The 18,412-nt window shown below is 43.5% G+C and overlaps 1 protein-coding gene across 1 annotated transcript in view; it reads right to left on the minus strand.

The window, feature by feature from the left end:
• Positions 1-18,412, minus strand: part of FAXC (failed axon connections homolog (Drosophila)) — a 23,019-nt gene that overhangs the window by 1,120 nt on the left and 3,487 nt on the right. Inside the window, exons 3-5 of the mRNA XM_009320167.1 lie at positions 14,610-14,806; positions 6,858-7,075; positions 1,051-1,167 (exon numbers count right to left, since the gene is read on the minus strand). Of these exons, the coding sequence (XP_009318442.1) occupies positions 1,051-1,167; positions 6,858-7,075; positions 14,610-14,806 (532 nt within the window). The remainder of the gene's footprint in view (positions 1-1,050; positions 1,168-6,857; positions 7,076-14,609; positions 14,807-18,412) is intronic.

Below are 18,412 nucleotides of genomic sequence, written 5' to 3' on the forward strand. Positions count from 1 at the left end.
TACAGACAATAGTTATGTCCTCATCTCAAGTATTTTTTTTCCTCAAAGTTTTAATAATGACCAAGTCTATGCCTCCTAACTGTTGCTTTAGTAGCTCTCTCTTGCACAGAGTAGACCTACAGGTCAGATTCATTCCTTTTACACCTATTTCACATCCTTTTCCTTCTTAGCTCTTCCCATTCTTCATACTGTGTGGTTTTATTCTGAAAAGGGATGCAAAGATACTTTCACATGCCTATACCACCCCCACAAGGAAAAAAAGTAAAAAAAAAGTGCAGAGGGGAGGGGTATATTGGTTTCCAATTCATGCAAAAACACAGTGACTCCAAAGTCAGGCTGGACTTCTTCCTTCCCAGCATCTTCAGAAACAGCACAGGCTGTAATTTCAGTGGGACAATAGCACTTGCAGTTCCACCATCAATGAAACTACTCAGTTCAGCAGAATTTGGCTCATGGCCCTGCTTCTGTCTTCTCATACTTTACCCAGCATTCATTCCTTAGATGCATTCAGTCTTTGCTATGTTAAACAGGGAAAAGATCAAGTACAGGAACAGAAACAATTACCACGTAGAACATTAAAGAGAAAACAAACAAGAATTTTAAGAGAAAACAACGTTACAGCATACAAATGCTACATCAAAGGCAAGAACAGCCTGTGATGCAGTTGAAGTGCTGCTGCAGTCTTCAAATGTCATAGAATCATTAAGGTTGGAAAAGGCCTCTAAGATCATCAAGTCCAACTGTCAACCCAACACCACCACGTCCACTAAGCCATGTCCCTAAGCGCCTCATTTACCCGTCTTTTAAATACTTCCAGGGATGGTGACTCAACGACTTCCCTGGGCAGCCTCTTCCAATGTTTAACATTCTTTCAGTGAAGACATTTTTCCTCACGTCCAATCTAAACCTCCCCTGGCGCAACTTGAGGCCATTTCCTCTCGTCCTATCACTAGTTATTTGGGAGAACAAGGTCCTTACAAGGTGCTCCAAGTTTAAACATGGAAAATGCCACCAAGAGTTTTTCATCAGAGATCACTTAAGCTTTCCTACCTTTGATTAGTCTCTCTGGTCGGGTCCCTGGTAGTGTCCACATTGCCTGTGCCAGATGCCCGAAGACAGTGGCATCAACAGTGGAAACGGTTGGTCCCATAATGTACTTCTTGTCACCTGTAAATACAACAGCAAGCATTTCTCAACTGGATGTCACTTCTCCCCAATTAAAAAAGAAAAAAAATTTCCGTGGTTACATCTTTAGTGTATTTTTTTTACTGAAATCATTTAGCTGAACAGGTTCACTGGTTCAAAGACAGGGATTCGATGTTGAATATGGTTCAAAAGCTGTTGCTAGGGTTCAGCAAAAAAAATTACTGCGCCTCCCCCTGTGCTCACCACTTCTATAACTAGGCCAGTTACAGAGCCACCACTGGCCAAGTAACCTCCTCTGCTCATCACAGCTGGCAGCGCATAAACACCACGCTAGTTCTACTGCATTTAAAGTCTTCTCTGCAGCCAGCAGGTACCTGAAAGCATGATTTTCTCCTTTGGTGCCAACCCATAATCGTTCAACCATGGTTCGAAATCATGAATGCACCTGCTGAAAGAAGCTGGTCACCCTGTGTCACTCGTGCGTGCAGATCCAGTTTCAGGTTACTCATCTGATCACACGAAAAAAGAAAGTCATACCCAAAGCTTTCCTCTCCCACCATTTGTTCAGGCTGAAACCGAGGCACCAGTCAGACTGGCAGCGACTGCTCAGAAATGACCTGCATCTCCAGGAGGAGGACACAGCCATGGGCAGGAGTGAACAGCTCCTCTCACACACCACCAGTGCAGTGCCCCCACCCCCAAACACTGGTTTCTACCTGGCAGGGACCAAACAGAGGCACGTCAGGTACACAGGCAGGCAAGTGAAACAGCAGCTGCTTGGGACTGGCCTGGGTCAGAGGAGGGCATGTCTGCTCCACACCGCTATTCTGCTTACCTCTTTGGGCACCCCAATGCCATGATGGTCCTAAGTAGCCACCACAGCACAAACAGATGGATAACTACCTAAGATAGGGAAGAAAATCACGTTTCAAAGCCACTGTTTGCAAAGAAACATCCCATATAAACTTGTTTCCTCATCACAGGCACAAGACCTGGAGCAAAGACCGCACAAAGGGCACGCAGGTGAAACATGCGGTATTGCAGAGGGCGGGTTAGATGGTTGCACTGTCCCTGCCTTGGCCCAAAGTGCTATGAACTGTGAAATGTGGTATGTAATTGAATTCTCCAAATCCAGTTATCCCATCTCCCCAGGACATTCTTCCCCTGCCCAATATAAGCTGCCTGTAATTCAGCGGGTTATTAAATGTTAGGGTTATTGAGTGAGTTTTAAAAAAAAACTGTCTAGCAGTAAAATGCATCAAATTCCAGAGTATGGTACAACGAATGCTGTCATTCTCCTGTACTATAGTGTAGCAAAGCAGTGCTCAGGAATAACCAGTAACAATAACCTCCTCTAGCCTGTCAGATATAATTTTAACATGGAGTTAACTCTCCCCAGCTCTTTCATGGCTGCATCAATCTGTTGTTTGAAAACTTATGTACAGGGTAAATGTCGTGTCTTTTCAGTATTTATGTGATCAGTATTCCTCGATCTCAAACACAGCTCAAAAATTGGTCCCCAAACCACAGCCATATGCCAACACTAGGAATTTAGCACCATACAACCGGGTCTGAGACTCGATCCATAACGATATTGTGCTGGGAAGTAATACTGCCACTTCCATCTTGCTACAACTAAGGTGGGCTAGTGAGTGAGGGCTGAACCATCCCGCTCTTTTGCAAAGAGTGGCTCCTCAGGCACAACACCTGCACCTTCAGGTGCATGGAAACAAAGGGGAAGAGGAGGAAATAGAGCTGCGGTTCCATAAGACTGTAAATCTGATTTTAGGTCAGCCTGCACCACATAACATAGCCTCCATGCACATTTCCTTCACCAGTTCCAATCCGTTCACAGAACTTCCAGTGCAACATTTTTCCAGAAGACTTTCTGACAAACCAGGTATCATCTCTCAGTGTCTAGTTTTATGCCAGATTACACAGCGCCTGTCACATCAAGGCTGCCATAGTGCTAATCATCTCAAAACACCTCGCTGCATCCCCTGGCTAATCCAACAGAAATGCAATCACCTTGTCACACTGGACTTGGATCAAATTTGTACCACCCGGAGATTTGAGAGCACACAGCTCCACTATTTACAGATGCATGCACCAGATGATTCAAAAGCAGATACTTCAGCACTGGGTCAAGAAACCCTGGCAAGAGACAGATCTATGAGACACAGTGCCAGCAGGAGACCTGCACCCTTCCACAGCAGCACATACAGCCCACACAGGCTGCTGCAGGGCATTTCAACTAGCATTAGAGGTGCACGTTCAGGTTAGTCCCACCTCTGTATTTCAGCTCTGAGCACCCCTGCCCTCCACAAAATGCCAAATGCTTTTCAAAAGCTGGTTCAGGCAGCTGCTGCCCTGCAACTCCCCGCTCAAAATCCCCATTTACCCAAAAGCCTGAGGCAGGCAGACAGCTGAGAGGGCACTAAACAGATTTATGGGCACTGCTCACTTACTTGCATCTTTTAAGTAAGTACCAAAATGTGTATTTTTTTAATATATTGCTAGTTCATATGCCCAGTTCCCCTCACTTCCTTACACTACTACCAGGCAGTAGGAAACTACTACAACACAAGGAAATTACATTTGTGATTTAAAGACAGCAGGACAGAGAGCAAGATGATACCAACAGGCAGGCTGATCCATCACAGGAGGATTAGTTCCAATTTCCAAGTTTATAAGAGATCTGGAGGAGTCTGTTAGGGAAATAGGTACATGGGAGAAGGAAAAATTATTCTCAGAAATGAGACAGAAAGGAAAAAAGCACTCAAGATGTGACTGGGAATGTCAAAATGAGTGTCACAAGACCTGACAGCTGCCAAGTTATCATTCTCTGGAAGCAGCTCTTGGAATTTAAAAGTTATTCTTGTTCCCATGTGAATGGTCTCTGTTAAAAAATGGGGAGCATTAAATTAATCTGATATGCCTGATGACTGACAGCTAGTTTCATACGTGCAGCTATTCTGCATGACAGGCATCCTTTTTAAGCTCTTAAGATTGCCCTCTAATTAACAGCCAAAATCCCAACTGCTTCCTCTTCTGGGAAAATACATGGGCACATACACGTGGAAGGAAATCTCTCAAAGATTTTTGTGCAGGCAATAGGCTGACTGACTGCCTTCTCCTTCCCGCTGTGAAACAGGAGAGTCTCCAGTCAGGCTGGAAGTCCTCATCCCACCTCCTGTCCTCATCCCAGAATACGACCTGGAGGCCACAGATACTAGACCCAACCATAAACAGCTGGCTGGAGAAAACCTGAGCATGCTGGTGTTAATGAAAAATCAAGGCAATTGTAGAAAGGTAGACAAACACACTGATAATCAAAAGGGCAAATATAATGATTCACGTAACTGCACACTGACTAATCTGACATCCGTTTCAGAGGGGAAAATGAAAAAAAAAAATACAATATTTTACTACATTAGCAGATGAATAACAGGAATACAGCAGATGCCCATCAAGGCTTTTTGAAGTACACAAGGCACAACATTCTCATCAATAATCTGGGAAGTAAAAATAAAACCCCTGCTGAAAACATATGTGTCATAGTGAAGAAAATACATTATACTTGAGGATTTCCAGTGATTTTTCCCCACCAAAAACAAAAGAGACTGATTATAGCCTTTACCTTCACAAGGAGATGACCCAGGCCACCCAAGGAGGGAGGAAGAACTAGGAGGAGCATCTGCCTGCAGGCTGGAATTGGACAAACTTCGATTTGAAACAGGTCAGATTTTGATGGTGATTAACATCTGCCACCAATTACTAATGAAAGTGGTGGCACCTCCACCTGCTGAAATCTCCTAATTAAAACTGGATGCCTTTTAGAAAGACACACTTCAGCCAGAAAAAAGACACAGGCCTCAAGACAGCAACCAAGCAGTCTGATTCAGAGAGATCTGTCTAGATGATTTAATGATCTCTTTGAACTGAAAACTTTACAAATCTGAGTGTCAGTATAGACTCAGAGACAGAAGGATGCAGACTTCAAATAAGCAAACCAAGAGACTTTTACAGATACTCGGGAACATGTTTCAGTTTTCTCTTGAAGGCTACGTCTACTCTTGGCAGACAGGGATGACTTTAGCACAGACACATCCACTGCTGCTCCGTCCAGCCTGCCAGCATTGTCTAGCCAGAACCAGGAGGCTCTGCTGAGCTCCCAGGTCATAGGTTGAACTTGCTCCAGCCCCCGTCCCAACCCCATTCCTCTCTGCAACATACATGGAGCCACGCAGTGCCAGCCTCAAAGCTATGGCAACGGTAGTCCCACAGTTGAGGGCACCTTGAGCTGGCCACGGCTCTGCAGCGGATGTGCCCACACTTCTAAAATGAGCTGCTCCCTCCCTTCCTCCCCAGAAAGGAAAGGGACCTCTTAAGCTCCAAATTCAGGTTTTCTTTGAAGAGGCACTAGAATAGGTAACTTTTTTTGTTAACGAACAAAATGCAGCATGAGAAAGCGTTGACAGAAGGTGCTGTCAAAAAATATGCCCCTTGCCCATTGTGCCCATGCATCATGTGTCTTTTTTCCACCTTGCTCCCAATCCAGCAACTTGGCAGGTTTGTTTCAGAGACCAAAGTTACAGAAAACTCTACACAGCCCCACCAAGGTGCTCTGCAAATATCTTCCTTTCCAAAACACCTTGGAAGTCCAGAAGCATCTCCCTTCCCTTTCTCAGCAAGCACTCAGCTTCTGCTTTCTGCTGGGCTCTCCTCACCTTGTTCCCTCCATCCATTCCACGCTTACCTATTTAGAGCATGTGCAGTATGTCCTCCCTCCGGAGCACAGGGCATGGAGGCATCCCTCCTGCCCTCCACTCAGCCACCTCTTTAAAGCGATCCTAACAGGGAACAAAGCAGCCACACAGGTGCCATCTCTCTTGATTCCTTGCACAAGAGAGACACAAGCTCAAGGGAAGCGATAATCTGTCCCAAACCAATTCCTCAAAATGCAGATTTTACACAGAAGCACAATATGGTTAGCTCTCAGCAGACCGCAGGCAAGAAGCACAGTGTAGACAGCTCCAGTGCAGATTTCAGCTTCAGCTACACAACAGAAATGAGGCTCATGTGATTCTAGCTAAGTGAGATCAACCTTAAGACTAACCCTATGGGATCCACCCATGACAACCAAGAAGCCTAAAACCACCTATTTTGACAACACAGACCCATCTCCTACTAGCAGCTTTGAATAAATAAAGCTGCTAACACCAACCAAATACAACAAAGTCCAGCTTATCAAAATAATATCTGCAAAGGGTTTTCAAATGGCAGCCTCATAACGATCTATCAAACAGCCATGAGTCCCATGAAGAAAAAATGAGACACCCCCCCCAAAATAAGAGATTTCATTTGCAGAACTATACACTACATTTTCCTAAATTCACATAGCAAAATGCTCTTCCAAAATTGCAGGCCACGTTCTGCTCCTCTAGATACACATACCCAGTACTCAGAGAAGAAAGCCGCTTACCCCTCTAGAGACGCAATTTGGTAGCAAACAGCGGGGAAAGAAACACTGTCCCTGCCAGAGCAAGGATGGCACTGAATGACAGCAGCAGCAGCGTGGACTCTACCTACTGACAAAATGAGATTATTTGTGTACGCAATCAAGCTGCCAGGAAGTACTCGCAGTCGATTTCATCCTGTGGACAGCAGGCTGTGAACAAACAGAACGCGCGTAACTCGCTGTACGTTACCCAGGAGGCCTGCTAGAGTCCGCATGTCCTTCTCCATCAGCGTGTACATCTCCTCCTCCGAGAAGCGGCCAATGCCATGGCCGTACATTTCCCGCTTCACGATCCCTTTGGTCAGATGACAGAGGATCCACTTCAGCAAGTCACTGAAGGGGCCAAAAAGTGAAACCATCTTTTGCGTCTCGTGAAGATTTTCCACCCACTGGCAATAAGCTAAAGTCCTAGAAGGATGCGAAAATAAGTTATAGCGGTGCAATACCTAGACAGCCCATCACCGCCCTGCAAAGGCTCACACAAAGGTTAGGCAGTGAGTGTTCTTAACGCTGGGTGCTCACTGCCCTGATGGAGAGGTAGTTTCCAGTAAAGAGTAGACCCTGATGCAACTCGAGAGTGACAGCAGAAAAACACTGACTTTGCAATACTTACGCAGACTGCCCAGCGCTTATTCTCTCAGTAAATCATGACTCACTTCAAGAGAAAATGAGAATCACATTGAAATATAAAATAAGAGCTGCAGAATTCTGCTAAACGCGCATAACAAAACGCAGTGCCAAAAGGATTTATTAGCTAAAGATGATTGACTGCACAAACCTGGGGAAAACAACAACAACAAAACAGCCTGCAAAGAAACCAATCTTTCCCACCAACCTGTTCTACTTGTTTTCTATACTGCTGAAACGTGGCCAAGCAGTAACTTTGCCCCAACACAAATATTGTAGCAGTCATTTTTCAGAAGATCTCTGCTCCCCTCAGAAACTAACAATGACACAATCCTTTAAAAATAAAATTTAAAAAATGAAGAGGTGGTGGTTATTGGGTTAGTTTTCTCCTGTATTTTTGCCTCTCCAAAATGTTGATTTTATGAGAGACATTTCTAAAGGATTCTGTTGTACTTCGGGCTCTATTTCAGCTTTATTGAATGGCAAATATATTATTTTGAAAGGTCTTTTTATAAAAAATTGTCTTACCAGCTGAAATTTTTGTTTCCTACATGAATTTTTGTTCTTTACTAATATTGTAGGCAAACAAAAAATTGATTTGTTGCTGTCGCTACTCAAGAAACTTATGAAAAAAGAAACATCAACTTTTTTAATATCTAGCATCTTCTGACATTACGAAGAAACCAAAAAGACCATACGACTTTTGTCACCAAGTTCAAGGGATGTTGGAAAAAGGGCTAAAGACACCCCAAAGTAGACATGACAAACATATGAAGCCAACAGGCTCTCAGACACACAGGGAGTTGATACCCATATTCCAATTAAGTTTGTAGCAATTTCCAAACTGGAAAATCTGAAGTGGATTTACATATTTGAGATCGTATGAAAACAGGCTCATGGAGACGAGATAAACTAGTGAAGCTAGATGGAAAAGTTGAAATACTGAAAGTTGCAAAGTCATGTACACAATTATATTAAATATTAACTTAATAATCAAATGTGTCCATTTCCAATATGATCAGGGCTTAATTTTTTTAGTTTGGAATATGACTTTAGTTTTATCATTGTACATATTTCTAATTGCACATAATTTCCTTAGCGCTGATATGGATCGCCCAACTCAAGAAAGGAAAAAAAGAAAAACACCAAAGCAGTATTCTCCTGGAGAACTCCCGTGAATTTTTTTTTTTTTTTAAATGTACATTTTATCAAACTCCTGTATGTCATGAACAGAAGTTGAATTCAGCAGTACCATCAGGGAACAACTACGTTTACACCATGAAAATGTTCTAATCTAAGTTTCCACAGACTCTTTACTTGAATTACTGTAACATGAGGTAAAAGGAGAATACTTGGTGTAACAGCTGTGGGGAAAAAAAAAAAAATCCACTTACAGCTCAAATTTAGAATGCTCCCAAAAGAGCAGGTGAAAGGCATTTTAATTCTATTAGAAGTTGTCCACTGCAGGGCAATGCCTTCTGCTCAAATTGATTTCATTAAAGTCAGTAACAGTGAGGCATGTGCAGGTTTTGCCGCAAATGCATGAACAGTGAAGAACAAAAATTCACCTGCTATGTTTTTGATGGCTTTTATCCTCAACAGATTTCTCCACAACCTCTTGCACTGTATTAATATGACAAAAGCATCCCACTGACGTTTCACACGCTTCAGTACCACTCTTCAAACGGGGGTGTTCTGCACAATCCTTGTTTTTCAAAATGGATGGATCAACTCAAGTCATTGGGCTGGTTTCAGCACAGCAGAGTTTGAAACAAAGCCAGATTTAGCAAGAGGCACCAGCACAAAAAGGGGAACATGAAGCCAGCAAGCACAGGAGTAAACAGCTACTGAAACTCCAGAAGTATTAACTTTGGCTAGAAGATGTGGTGCAAGGCTGCCTTGCTCCAGGAACAAAGGTAAAACAGAATTTAAGAAGGATGGAAAGAAGACTGAGCGGAAAGCATAAGGGCGCTCCACAGAGCAGAACGTTTCTGTAGTTGTGTTTCACGGGCCTGGGAAAGGACAATGTCCCTTGGGCAGGTACAGATCTGAATGGGAAGAAAAACGCTGGTCACGATGTAAACACTGGGAAATAATTACAAATACTATCTATACCTGTAAGTTATTATTTATTGCTTGAATAAGCTAAGAAAAACCTGCTCTCTGAGAGCACTACTGCGTGTCTCACTGCAAAGACCCTCCTTCCCCAGCATGGACCTGACCAGCTTCACCCGGCAACTCTGCAACACAACTTAGTTGCTTTAGGACAACAGGCCTGGCCACGGAGAGGGACAACAAGAAAAAAAAGCCAAAACAAAACAGAAGAGAGGAGACTCTGCTGCAGCATTTTTTAAAAGTCACCCCAGTCACACAAGACTAACTTGGCCCTATGGACTTGTCATCGCTATTGTTCACTCCAACCACACCAGTGAGCTGGCACCACACCAAGAATGATCAACCACGTCCAGGATGGCTTTAATTTCATGAGACAGGATGAACAAGGTTTCCCACAGAGCTAATTAGCCTATACTTTAAAGCAAAAATACATTTCCCTAGCACTCACTTGCTCTGGGGCAGAAGGTCTTTGGGTCTGGAAGAGGCAGAGATCAGATGAAGTGTTTGACGATCAGGACAGCAACGCAGGAAGAGCAGAACTGCACAGGATTTAGGTAATCCTGCTTTGACTAAACTGTCAAGCACAATCTTAGACATCTGCTTGTCACTTTGAATGAGTAAAGTTGTCACATGTCCCAAGTCTCAAATTTACATGGTCAATGAAGGCAGCTAAACAGACAACCACAGAGTTTACTCCTAAAATTTTATGGTTCTGAGCACGCAAAAGCAAAGAAAAAAGCAGGCTCAGATTCAGAGAGACAGTTAAAAGCACTTTTAAAACTGGCTTTACAAGCACTTTGTTAAAATAATTCTATTCAAACGTTCATTAATCTGTGCTTCCTATCAAAACATGCTCCTTTGCATTTAATCCCACCCATCATCCCTCTGCTCAGACTACTAGAGTATTATCAACATTACAAAAGTTTAGAAAATGCCAGAAATCAGGTAGTCTACATAACCTACTTCAGCATAACTATACATTTTAAACTACAGTTAGTGTTTACAGGATGACATAATTATTTTAAATATTGGCCTGAACTGAGCATTTTGGGAAACATTAACATTCCCATTTGTGCCAGCACACCTGTACACATCTTAGAGTATAAATAAAACAATAATGCGTTAAAGAGCAATGCTGCGGGGGTAAAGCAAATCTGAAGTCTAAATGTAACAGCAGCTTTGGCCTCAATGCATAAATCAGGAGAGGAGATGGAAAAAGTGACTCATCAACAGCGGCTTGCCTGATTATCCCCAAACTGTCTGAACATCAAGGCAAGGGGGAGGTGTTCACAAGGACGTGAACTGGGGGTTATTTTTCCTATGTGAACCTGTGCAGAGTGGAATTTCTTGATATACAAAAGGATTATAACAAATTCATTCCACAATCAGCTGCAGAAACCCCACCTGCTGTGCGCCGTCCCAGAGCGACCGGCTGCCAGTGGCATTCAAGCCTCATCATTGTTAATAGCAGGAGAGACGTCTCTCTTATAATTGGCTTGATGTATTTAAACATATTTATATCATAAACATATTTTATGTTTAATACAAGGCAAGTCTGAATACCAACCAAAGTCAGATTCATTTGTATTCTCATACCATGCTTTTCCTGCACTTCAAGCACTCATCATATATGTGATGTTTACATGGTCTTCTCGGAAGACAAAGCGAGAAATTAGTTGAATATGTATGTGTGTATACACACACACTTATAAATCACTAAGGTTGTGTTTGACAATACAGCTAAACCAAGCTAATGGGTTAGATACTGCATATTCAAGGCTTTAGCTTCTCTCTAAGCACATTAATGTCGCCAACCTGAGATCCCTCTCCTGAGATTAAAGTGCCAGAAAGCACCTCGCAGCAACTGCTAGCCCTCCAGGCACCAGGAGCTGCCTGGTTTGAATGCCGGCAGTGCCAGCAAGCCCAGCAAGCCAGTGCCAGAAGGACATGAGAATCTGACATCCTCCAGCCTGTCTTACATAGGGGTCCGATCCCACGAACGTGCTGCAGATACACCAAAAACTCAATGCATCCTGAAGATGGCTGTGGGTGCCCCGCTGGTTTCTGAGGGCCCACAGGTCACTGCAGGCAGCGGAGGCAATCCAGGGCAAGCCTTCAGCAGATTACAGAGGTCTGCACCAGATCCAGGACCGGGGACAAGAGCCACAAAATCGGTCCGCTCCCATCTCCTCCCTGCTGACTCAGCCCAACACCCATACAGGTTAGCAGGCTTTTTTCCTTTTGCCGATTTAAACATAGCAAAAACCTAATAGTTACAGCATTCTCCAGGGGCAGGAGCTCCAGTGCCAGCTCCAAATCAGTCTTGTGCATCTCGGAGATGTGCTCTAACATTAGCACTAAAATAGGTACGCTCACTCGCTTGCTGTCTTTTAGCCTGACCCCTGCCAGACATCGCAGCCTGGGGCAGCGGCAGGGTGTCTGGAGGCTGAGGTTCACAACAGCCCTGCATTGCTCTCAACTCCAGCCAGAGCAGCAATTTTCACCTGTAAGAGGCACTAATTGGTAAAGATGAGCAATTACCTCAGCAAAAGTAAAACAGTTCAGGAGGAGATGCTGAGCACCCACCAGGATTAGCTCCATCCAGAGACAGCACACCACAGGATGTACTTTGCTTCTTTGTTCGATAAATGTACTACAGTATCACTTATTTATGATGAAGCTACTTTGCATGCTGCTGGCAATGAAACAGTATGAATCACATTTAATATCACTGCTTTGGAGGCTCGATTTTATAAACCTTATCTTGCAGAAAGGCGATCACTGTTACAAATTCCTCACCATGGGACTTGAGGACACCATGAACAAACCCTAAGCTTCTGGTGGGAAGCAGACAGGTTCAAGGTCCGATGTGAAGGGATCCCACAACCACAGATGCAATGCTGTCAGGGAGAAAGGTGGTCCTACACAGCTAAAGCCTGATTTTATTTTAGTGTAACTACAGGATGGTCAAAGTTGTTATCCAGGAATTACAGCAGGACAACGGTGATGCCTCATAGCTCAGGCTTTGCCTGGTACAGAGAACTGGCATGGTGTAACCTCACCAACATAGCAAGCCTCTGGTACAGCCACACAGCAGGGACATACAGTAAGACTTAACAGTTGGATGTTTTACTACACTGCAGCAAAAATACATGCCTTAGAGAAACTCAGCTGTGTGACTAAACAGGAAAGGCAACGGGGATATATTGCCAGGCATGCACATCTCTATTCCTACTTGGTCTAGCTTTGTCCACCCATTTCAATGCCACCCCCCTGGGTCAGCGCCTGAATTGGCAATACCTGTTCCCTATGCTCCCCTGTGTCATGCCCAGCAGTGCTGAGTCAGCTCAGAGGGAGCCTGGATGGACAGACAACAGCTTCACAGAGGAAAGTGCAATTTGTAGTTGAGACACAACAGCGATATAAGTTTGTCATCAGTAATGTTACATTTAAAGCAGTTAAGTCTACGGACCATGAACCAACCAACACTAAGGCAAGGAGATGGAGCACTAAGGGATTAAAAGGCCTCATCTTCCCTTTGGCAGCTATAATAATCGAGGGGGGAAAAATGAACAAAAAAAAAAAGACCTACACAGGCAGGCTACTTAGAATCATAGAAACATTAAGGTTGGAAAAGACCGCTAAGATAATTGAGTCCAACCGTCAACACAACACCACCATGCCCACTAAACCATGTCCCTAAGCGCCTCATCTACCCGTCTTTTAAATAATTCCAGGGATGGTGACTCAACCACTTCCCTGGGCAGCCTCTTCCAATGTTTAACTACTCTTTCAGGAAAGAAATTTTTCCTCACATCCAATCTAAACCTCCCCTGGCGCAGCTTGAGGCCATTTCCTCTCGTCCTTTTGCCAGTTACTTGGGAGAAGAGATCGACACCCACCTCGCTACAACCTCCTTTCAGGTAGTTGTAGAGAGCAATGAGGTCTCCCCTCAGCCTCCTTTTCTCCAGGCTAAACAACCCCAGCTCCCTCAGCCGCTCCTCATAAGACTTGTTCTTCAGACCCTTCACCAGCTTCGTTGCCCTTCTTGAGTCAGATTTTTGAAGCTATAGCACTGCAGATGGGTATAATTGGTGAAGGTCACATTTCTTGGAAGGCAGGAATTACACTTCTAAACCATATCATTTAAATCTGCATACTGAATGCTAGAATTGTTCCCAGGAAACACTAAAAATTATTTGAAGAACTATATGTACACACGTTGCTGCTCATCTTTGATCACAAGGTAAAAGAAAAAGCAGGTAAATGCATTCAATTTAAATCACACATTGTTTTGAAGAAAAAAAAGTGCAACATGAATGCAAGACTTAGTACAGCAAGGATTTAAACGCATTTGCTTTAGAAAGCAAACTATTGGGAAAAAGCTTTGTGCCTGCTGAGGCAGCCAATGCAGCATCCAAGATGCCACGTCCACCTGCTACTTCTATGAATCCAGACTGGAAAGGGCACTTAAAAAGGACTGGAATGTAAAGTGGGGGGCAAGTCACAGATATTATTTTCAAAGGTGTCAGTAAAATGCATAAAGTACCAGCAAGATTATATTTATGTTTTCTATTCATATACATACTTCAGCTTCTCAGGATACTGTGACTAATACTGTATCCTATCAACTGGCAGTGTTGTCACAATACATATTAACAGGAGTATCCTGTGTTACAGGAAAGGCAATAATCCATATTGTAATTGCATACCCAGATAATTAAAATCAGTAACTGTAAGAAAACAATATTCTAGATTTACTATGAACACTGGATTTGTTCCCCTGCCAAATGTATTCAGCCATCTGAATACATTTCAGATGTATTCAGCCCCCAAACCACAAATGTATTCAGCCATCTTGATTTTTTGCTCTTTATTAACAAGGCTGTTTCTTTACGGAGGTCACGTGAAACAGGACGGAGGAAGAGCCCGCTGCTGCTCCCTTCTGCAAAGCTGCAGACAAAGGGCTTGACTCCTTACCTGGCTTACACAGCATGACAACTTTTCAGGGGAACTACCCCCGGCTCATACTAGCGTACGCAGAAAGAAGCAGCAGTTTTCTAGGGTGAAGAGAGTTGTGAAATTAATAATTGGGTACCCAAGCTTTCTGCAAGAGAAAATAAGCATTCACGTCCAGGCACGAGCGCAGGGGCAGATCTGACAGCACAAGAACGCAGCCAGCTTTGCCATGCAAGCTTACCAGTAGAAGTGCTCCTCCACCATTTTTGTCACGGCTCTGGAAACAGCTCTTTCGTGTGGACCAAGGTGTTTATTTAAATTCACTCCAAGTTTCTCTTCCAAAAAGTCAATAATGAACTCAGTGCCAGATACTTTCTTGTGATTGTATTCAATCCAAGGCATTTTCCCTTGAGGGGAAAGTTTTCCATCAAAATAGTTCTAAGAAGGAAAAAAGGCAAGTAAACAAACAAACATACAGACAAAAAAGGCCCTTCAGGTTCTGTTTCAATGAGAATAAAGCTTTTAAACTATTTTTCTGTGTTTTTAAAGGCAACATTATCCAACAAACTTTTCTTTTTAAATTAATACTCTAGACTAGCGGTAGCTCTTCAATCAGAGCAACAGCTTTACCAGACATGACAATTCAGATAAAATTATTTCCAGGTCCTGCAAGGTGTTATACACTTTTACGTTGGATGCCACGTGGCGTTAATATTATTTAAGTATCCAGGTTATTTAAGGGATTGGAGATGCTCAGATCTCCCAGAAGAGTGGGTTCATTGTTCTAAACAAGTTTTTAATCACAAGACTGACACCTAAATTTGGCTCTTGCACAGAGCAGCACTTTTCACATTAGAAGTACTTTATAAAGATTAATTCACTACTTATCTCAGATAGTTGCATGACCTCCAAGGATAAAACACACACAATCACAAGCGTGTAATGAAAGGCATATCATTCCTTCACTGGGCAGGAGGGAAATCTGCCTTTACATATGCTTCTGCAACTTCATAACTTAGAAATCTCATACATTTACAGACACACTTGTTACAATTGGGTCTCCAAGAGCCCAGCACCAATACAGCACTAGCGCATCGCTAAATATTGGTATATCTGCTCAGCATAGCACTCACGCAAAAGTAGCAATACATCTTCCCCATTTTACAGTTGGAGAAGGTGAAACACAGAGATTAGAGAATTTATGTCTCCTCTGGCAAACACGAGAGGAATTGCTGGCTTTCAAAACGTGATCAGACATTTGACTTCAACTCTCTCTTACTTCTGAAGGTAGAGACACAAGGCAGAACTTTCTTCTTTTCTTGTGATGCCTGTCCTCACGTCCTGTTATTTACTGAATGAAAAATCCTAGCTCAGAAAGCCGAATCACAAAGGCTCACAATAAAGGCTCTGCACTCAGTCTCTGGCAGTCACTCTAAGCATCTCGGGATCTAGCTCCTAATTGCTGGAGATTTAGGGTTAGCAGTTCTGGACTGAGCCATTTGGGTCTCAAGCATTTAACCTTCTTGAATCCACTGAAGATGGATTAAGGTCCTCTCGCAGCAAGGAGCGTACACCACAACGCGCCTCCAGCTCAGTCTGAGAGCGCAGCATCCTGGCTACCGCTCAAAACGCGGATGTGCAATGCACTACAAACGCGCGGCCATTCCTGGAGCCTCTTCCCTTGTGGGTGAAAACAGACGAAACGGGTAACGCTGCTGGGAAAACAATGCCTTCTGGCTGCAGCCTTTTCTGGGATTTCTGCCCAAACAAATAGCACGGTAGGGACACCGGATTATATAATGTCTCATCTACTGCATCCCTGCGTGGGTGAATGAAGCAACTGAATCCACCCCACTTGAACGTGTGGGTGACACGGGGGTTATTACCTCTGGTCCATGGGAGAAACTCTAAAACTACTGAAACTGAAAGGAGAGCGCTGCCCCATCCTTCCACCTTCCAGACCTTTCCTTCATCAAAAAGGCTCTTTCAGAACTCAAACCGATAGGTTTCCATAATTTTTCATTATGAATTTACTACAGAATCATAAGCTTTTTCTGGAAATACATAGCGTGTCTATACGGCACTGAGCATTGCTGGCTTAATCTTTGTTAAGCCCTTTCAGTATGAGGTTTCCCTTCTTATGCCCAAACACTGATGTTTTGCAGAAGCTACTAGACTTGAAGATGTGTTTATTACATATTGCAATTACTGTAGTCCATATCATTTGCAACCCAGAAAAAAATCTTATCATTCAACTGCACATTTCTTCAAGCACATGTATATACACTATACATAAATACATCGCACAAAAACTTGTTAGTACTGCATTAGTATTACACTCTCAAAAACACAAATGAGAGCTAAAGTTCTTACAGGAAAGTTGGTTTACCTAAACTTAAAAAAGCCTTCTCTGGATTTGCATGTTTCATTACACACAGTTTATCAAACAAAATAGGAAACATCTTTCAATGACCTGAAAAAACCTTAGTCTTTTGACAGATCTGTTATACTGTTCTTGCATCCACTGTTCTCAAACGGGTATTTTTAGGCTTGAAACCTCGGTATCGTTATGGCTGCTACTAATTGCCATCAAATATTTATCAATTTTCCATTTAAAAATTCTTCCAGCTGCAAAGCAGGGAAAAGCTATGGTATTATTATTAAAAAAACAAAAACAACCAAACAAAATATCCCCTCATACCTCACAGTACATTTAACTGAACTGCAGCCTGCAAAGCAACAATAACAAGAGCTCCCCAGAACCTCATTTATAGAGGAATTTACAAACAGAATGGCATAGGGCACTTCTGGGGTAATTTTATAGTACTATCCAGAAGAAATTAGGTTCCACATTTTCAATTACTGCTGTTTATGCTTTTACTTCTACTCGTGTCTCTTCCCAAGGAGGCTACCATCTTCACAGACCTGGCATGAAAACGGCACATTTCTGCTGTGCTAATTACTTATCAGATTACATAAATACTCAGCTCTTCATATTCGTGAGGGAATCAAGGAACACCCAAAAGATCTCCACAAGCACCCAGAATAGGCTCTTTCAAAGCAAGCTTTATCAAGAAAAGCATCAAACATTTTGAAAAAACAGCTAGGTACTATGACAGCCCAGCCAGGGTAGGGCTGCCTGAATTATTTTTGATGGAGAACTTGCACCTAGAAAGGCAGCTTCAAGAAAACATAAGCACATTACAAGAGCACATCTGTTGGGAGAAATTCAGATGAGAGTAAGGTAGGAATGTGTCACCCAATTCCACTTCTCACTTGCCATTCAGGCATGTTGTGTAAAACCCACCACGTTATTCAATGGTCTGATGCACTATAATAAAGTATAAACACAAGGAATCAAAAGGGTAAAAGCAGTCTGACCACCCCGCTGCGTTTTCTTCACCCCGTTTCACAACCCTCCCTTCAAAGCAGCCCCTTCCCGGGAAGGTGATGACCACAGCAAGTCTCAGGAGGCGAGCCCCGGCACCAGGTGCCACCCGGTGTGCCATCGCTTCTCCATCACGGCAGGCACTGGTGCGCAGGGAAGCGAGGCATTTCCTCCTGCGTCTGGCCGTACCCCCCCTACACACCTACCCTGCTGCCTGCCGGAGGCAGGGGCCCACCAGATGTCTCTGTCACCTACAGTGTCCTACAGGTAACACAGCCACAAGGGAACAAAATAAAAGTCTCCAGGTAGTCCGAGTACAGGAAACTTCATAACTCCAGCTGAGAACGGAGTGCTCAGTACAGCACCAGTACAGGTGCTGCCTGCTGGCTCCCCTCCTGCTATCTCCTGTTCCCCTACCGCTTAATCCCACAGCAGCATCCCTGCCTTCCTCCCCCCGCCAGAGCCGAACGCAGCACCATACTCCTAACTCAAGGACAGAAACAGAATCTGCCTCTTCTGGAAAAAAAGCTAAGCTCGTAAGCTTAGCCCCACCAAACTTACCTCTAAAACCCTACAAAGGGTCGGTAACCCCACAAACACCTTAAGCCCATATAAGCCGGCACAGCTAAAAGCAGCAACCTGGCATTCCCAGCACC

This window comes from Pygoscelis adeliae, unplaced genomic scaffold (genome assembly GCF_000699105.1).
Source record: "Pygoscelis adeliae isolate BGI_AS28 unplaced genomic scaffold, ASM69910v1 Scaffold41, whole genome shotgun sequence".
Taxonomy (NCBI): Eukaryota; Metazoa; Chordata; class Aves; order Sphenisciformes; family Spheniscidae; genus Pygoscelis; species Pygoscelis adeliae.